The sequence below is a fragment of the Typopeltis vanoorti genome, chromosome 12, assembly GCF_054136105.1.
Source record: "Typopeltis vanoorti isolate ZY-2024b chromosome 12, IOZ_Tvanoo_1.0, whole genome shotgun sequence".
Classification (NCBI taxonomy): Eukaryota; Metazoa; Arthropoda; class Arachnida; order Uropygi; family Thelyphonidae; genus Typopeltis; species Typopeltis vanoorti.
Genome location: NC_143560.1, coordinates 50,159,973 through 50,165,972, shown reverse-complemented (window position 1 = coordinate 50,165,972; position 6,000 = coordinate 50,159,973). Strand labels below are relative to the sequence as shown.

At 32.6% G+C, this 6,000-nt stretch overlaps 1 protein-coding gene across 1 annotated transcript in view; it reads right to left on the bottom strand.

Moving 5' to 3' along the window:
• Window positions 1-710: 710 nt before the first annotated feature.
• LOC150100779 (centrosomal protein 43-like) overlaps window positions 711-6,000 on the bottom strand; it is a 210,818-nt gene continuing 205,528 nt past the window's right edge. The window contains exon 9 of the mRNA XM_090401945.1: window positions 711-937. Within this exon, the coding sequence (XP_090258071.1) occupies window positions 857-937 (81 nt within the window). The 3' untranslated portion in view covers window positions 711-856. The remainder of the gene's footprint in view (window positions 938-6,000) is intronic.

The following is a 6,000-nucleotide window of genomic DNA, read 5'->3' as shown; positions in this document are numbered from 1 at the left end:
CACCCTAGAAAGAAATCTGAGCCCAGACCTTTCAAACCAAAGGGATGTCACCAATAATGACTGAACTACAGAGGCTATGAGGGGAAAAATAAAAATAAAAAAATTCCTGACTGCCATTTTTTAGAATGCATATTATGCTAACAATAAAACATACTATGCTAAGAATAACATACTAATATTAATCAAAAATTCACTATGGTGAAACACATACCCCCCTCCACTCCTGACAAATGTATGCTCTTAATCAGAGCAACATCAATTTATTTTATATATATATATTTTAATGACACTCCATAAGCAGTCAACCATTAAAAGTCACATTTACATTTACTGTTGCTAAATAGTGACATTAAAACAAAAAAATTGACGATAGTGTGGAAATTAAGGAATATTAAGAATTGAAGAAGCAACTGAAATTCAATATCATGTAAACTTTATTGCATGGCAAGAAATTAGCTTACTGGTATGCATGATAAAGTGCACTGGAAAAGTAGCAACATCAATTTATTTTATATATATATATATATATATATATATATATTTTAATGACACTCCATAAGCAGTCAACCATTAAAGGTTACAATTAAAAGTAATAACATTACATTTTCTGTTGCTAAATAGTGACATTAAAACAAAAAAATTCAGGATAGTGTTGAAATTAAGGAATATTAAGAATTCTGTTAAGTAGTTAATTGAAGAAGCAGCTGAAATTCAATATCATGTAAACTTTATTGCATGGCAAGAGATTAGTTTACTGGTATGCATGATATTTTATTTTACAAAACACATAATAACAGTGATAAACATTTTAAAAATCAATAAATAAAAAATATCATACGTATACACAATAATGGGTTTAACCAAAACTCTCCATGTAGTCATAATTTCCAGAGCCACTAATTTGTGAGACTGTCTGATCACTTGTGAAATCATCTCCCTAAAATAAGATAGGGGAAAAAACATAAGTCAGTTTCATGACAAGTACTAATTTTTACATTCACTTTTAAGTTTTATTCATTAGTTAATAAAGATAATACAGGGATCTTGCAGGATTAAACATACTGACTGTATGGCCATTCTCCTTTGGCTAATATTTAACTGACAACCATTCTCCTTTGGCTAATATTTAACTGACAACCATTCTCCTTTGACCATACAGTCAGTCTAAGGAGAATGGTTGCCAGTTTAACATCACAATGTGTAAAGTTATGCATTTTGGGATGAAAAGATTACCAGCTGTGATTGGACTACAACTGCACAAAATTGAGGAAACCACAGATTTGACAGTGGTGGGGACAGAGGGCAAACTGGAAAAGTGGCTAAAATAGCTTTTAGGATTAACTGATTGAAAAAAACAGATATAATGAAGCTATTATACTTCTTTATACTGATATGTCTGGAAACATCTGTCCAGAAAAGTGTGCACTTATTTGGTCAGTCACCTGGGTTTCTTGGAGACGAGAAAATAAATTGAGAGGATCTAGAAGCAAGTGACAAGTCTCTGGAATACTTTGTGTGATGGTAAAATGACAATTTATGGGTTACAAAAATTGGTTGATAAGTGGAAAGGAGAACAAGTATATGATAGAGACATAAGTTACTAAAAGGGTTTTAGTAACTTTTCCTCTTGCATAGGACAAAGATGAAAAGGAAATTTTTCTGTATAACTAGAGGGATAGAACAAGGCATTATCCCGGAAGCTGAGCAAGAGTTTCATTAGTAAGGAGCTGAGGACTAGATTTTTTTTTGTTTGGAGATTGATGAATGAGTGAAATAGGTTGCCAGAATCAGTTCTGATTATTCTGTCAGAGTTCAAACAGAGATGTGACAGTTATTGTGTGAATGATAGTTAGTGCTTTGTGAAATGTTTAGCGGACTTATTGCAGTAATAAGTCTTTGGACATCATGGAAATGCCTGTGTGATATATCAATGTTACCTTACTTCTAGAGATATAACTCTATGATGACATGAAAAGTTTAAAAGATAAATCATTTCATGGCTGCATAAAACAAACATACTCTAAATAATTAAACAGAAAATTAATTAAGTTGAAAGTTTTTTTTCTCTTTAAAGAGAAGAATATATGAGAAGAGTTGACTCTCATTATAGCAAAATTATAAGGACCCTAGGAATAGTTTGTTGTCATGCAGAGCTTCCTATAGTGAGTTTTCTCACTCGTTATAGGAAGCTCACTAATGTTATAACAAACCCACTCACTATTACAAACCTTTTTTCAGTATTTTGTAATGGTGAGTGAGTTTGCAATAGCAAGAGTTTCCCTATATCCAAGGTACTACCAGCAAAATTTTTGAAGACTTTAAAGAATCTCCACACAGCTTTCAAACCATGTATTTAACTAGCTTCCCCTTCCAACCAAAGGTCAACCTATTTCTCTCTCAGTTCCAGGGACCTATAGAGTTGTTTGCTGACATATTATAGACAAAATGGAAGAAAACCTAGCAACTACTTAGAAGAACACAATGACATCTACTGCCACAGCTATGGACAGTCAAGTCAATCCTGGAAGCCCCTGCTCTAGACATTATCCAGAGAATCAAATGGAAAAACTATGGTGGGTCATTGCAGAAAATTTAAGCATGAGTCTTTATCTAAAATTTGCAATTGCTCTTAAAAACCATCATAGCCTAAATAGATATGGATGTGTGAAACTTTCAAATATTATGGGACTTTATTCCTAAGAAAGGTGTCAGATCCTCTATGCAAAGTCACTGGCCTCGTTGTTGGACAGGACTTAAAATTGCAAATTTTCCATAATCTTTGGAAGTTTACTTCTTTTATGCTTGCATGCATGCTGCTTTACATTATAGCCCAGATGATGTCGCTAGGACAGAGATGAAATCATTCATGGAATCATCACTGGAATCATTTATGTTTAATTTCATTCCTTGGTACTGTATATTATTTCCATTAAAGTTCTATCCAGCATTTAAGCATGCAAATTTAAAGAATGTAGCATATATAGAAATAAGGAGCATATTTTTTACATAGGGTAGAGGATTCATGGAATACACTTCCAGGTGTTGTGAACATGTATTAGGTACAATAAACTGGAAGAGTTAGTGGCTGAGTATGATTTTTTGTGACCAAGCTATTAACTTCAAGGAGAGCTGCTAAAAATAATAATAACAAAGCTACTTTAGCTTTGCTAAATTTTAGGATTTAAACTAAATTCTAGATCTACCCTCCACAAAATATAATATAATACTTAATGACTAGCTTTAAGTCATGCTGGTCAAATGATAAAAAAAAAAGTTTCCAAATTACATTATTCTTGAAATAATTCAAATAAAACCATGTCAAGCCCGCATGGCATTTATTTACTGTAGAACTTATGGCCTCTTGTATGGGAATGATATTAAAATAAACAAACAAAAAAAGATATGAGTATCCTGTTTCAGTGCACTAGTTTAAACAAATTTAACACATTTATGCTAGACTATTTCACATGTATGCCAAGCTTGACCATGTAACATGTCCTTTCAGCATTAAGCAAACACGTTTTACACATTTGTCAATAAATAAATATACATATATACACACACATACACACAGTAAAAATACTATGGCCATAACAGGGATACATTCGTACATAAAGAAAATGAAACACTTTTTTTGAAAAAAGAATAGTTTTATTAAATAAAAAGTCAATATTACATATCTAACAAAGATAAAATCATGACATTTTAAAATACGAATCTAAAGTTGATTGTTTATGCTTTTTTTATATTTCATTTAACAATTGCATATACAGATTTATTGCATTTAACACTGATCGCTTAACAATAAAACTTCTTCCTAAATCAGGATCATTTTCACTGAAAAATTTAAAACGTTTTCATTGTCATTCAAGCATCTTTTTAAATCTTTGGTTGCTAACACTTTTTCGGTAGGAACTTCTTTATTTCATCTTCATTGCTAAGAAGTTTTTCTAAATCTTCCACTGAAAAACCATCATCTTCTGCATTTAATAAATTTCTTACATCCTCTTCGTCGACATTTTCGAAACCTATTGATTGAGCTATCTGGATAACTTTATTATTAATCTCTTGAATGTTATTTTCTTCAAGTACAACTTCTGGCCATAATTTGTGCCAAACTCCATTTAAGCAGTTCTCAGTGACGTCTTTCCAAGAGCTATTAATGTTTTCAATTGCGTCTTTAATGGTATAGTTTTTCCAAAAAGTTTTTAATTGACATTTCCTCTTTATCTTCTAGTTCAATTAAATTGCTTAATGTACCATGCAGGTAATAAGTTTTAAATGCTGCTATTACTCCCTGATCCATCAGTTGAATCAGGGAAGTTGTGTTTGCTGGAACAAAAGACAACTTTGACAGGAATGCATGCGTATAACGTACTATTAAGATTAGTAGGATGTCCCAGAGAATTGTCCAACAACAAAAGAGCTTCTCTTCAAAATTATTTCTTTGGCAATACCGTTTCACTTCTGGACAAAAATGGTTAACAAACCAATCAGTAAATAACTCCTTGGTAATCCACGCGTTTTCTATTAGCTTCCCATATTACAAATTCGTTTTTATGTTACCTTTTAATGTCCTTGGATTTTTCGAATGGTAAACTAATAACAATGTTCATTTAAAATCACCAGAGGAATTTGATCCAAAGAGTAATCTTACACGGTCTTTGGCTGCTTTGAACCCAGCTGCTGATTTTTCTTCAATAGAAATGAAATTTTTTGATGGTAGCCATTTCTAGAACAAACTGCTTTTGTCAACAATTGAACACCAAATTTGGTGCAAAATTTTCAGATTCAATTATTTCCTTTAGTTTTTCTGGAAACTTATTGCACAGCTTCAACATCTGCACTTGTGGCTTCTCCCGATAATTTTACTCAATGAATTCTGGCCCATTTTTTAAATTTCTCAAACCAATCACGAGAGCCACAAAATTTTCCGCAATTTCTTCAGTTTGTTTAGATTTCAGGTGATTAAACAAAAATAATGCTTTTTCTTGAATCACCATTTGAGTTAAAGGCATATGACGTTGTGACATATCATCTATCCACAAACTTAACATTTTCTCCATTTTTTCTAAAACTGGACTCCTTAAGCGAGTTAATTTTGCTGCTGTAACATCTGTACAATTTTGAGCAGACTGTTTTATTTTTTTTGATTGACTAAGTATGGTTGTTAAAGTTGACTACGCTAATCCTAAAGAATGTGCCACATCGGATTTTCTTTAACCCCTTTCAACATGTATGATATTTAATTTAGTATCTAGAGAAATTACTTTTCTTTTCCTTGATTCTGACATTTTAACTAAATAATATCATCATCAAATTCCTGACATGTATCCTCAAGAGGTGTACAGGATATGATAGTACTACATGAAAAATTTACATAATTACTAACTTCCTATCTACAATTTTCCTCCAAATCAGTCTGTTACTTGTCAAGACTCCAACATTATCAGATCTTATATTTCTATCGTCTAAGGCACTTTGTACTGTATCCATCCAACCCATATCTTGGTATTGCTCTGGGTCGTTTTCCTGCCAACCTGGCAGAGAACACTTGTTCTGCTAATCTTTCCTCGCCCATTCTGTTTAAGTGACCATACCACCTGAGATTAGCTCTGCTAACGCATTCCTGGATGCTGACAATGTCAAGTTCTTTCCTAATATCCTCATGATATTGCCATTGATGCCATCTGTTCATGCCTCTAATCTTTCTCAGGACTCTCATATCTGCAGTCTCTAGTCTTTGGTCAAGTGTTTTACTTCTGACCCAACTCTCAGCTCCATAAGTTAAACTGGTTTGAACACTGTCTTGTATACAGCTAATTTAGTGTTCCGACTTTCTCTCTTATTCCATATGAATTTATTCAATTGACTGCCTACCATACCAGCTTTGTTGATTCTGTTGTCTATTTCCATATTTAATTTACCATCTTCAGTAAAAATCATGCCTAAGTAGCTGAAATGTTTTACTTGTTCCACAGGTTCCCCGTTCACAACACA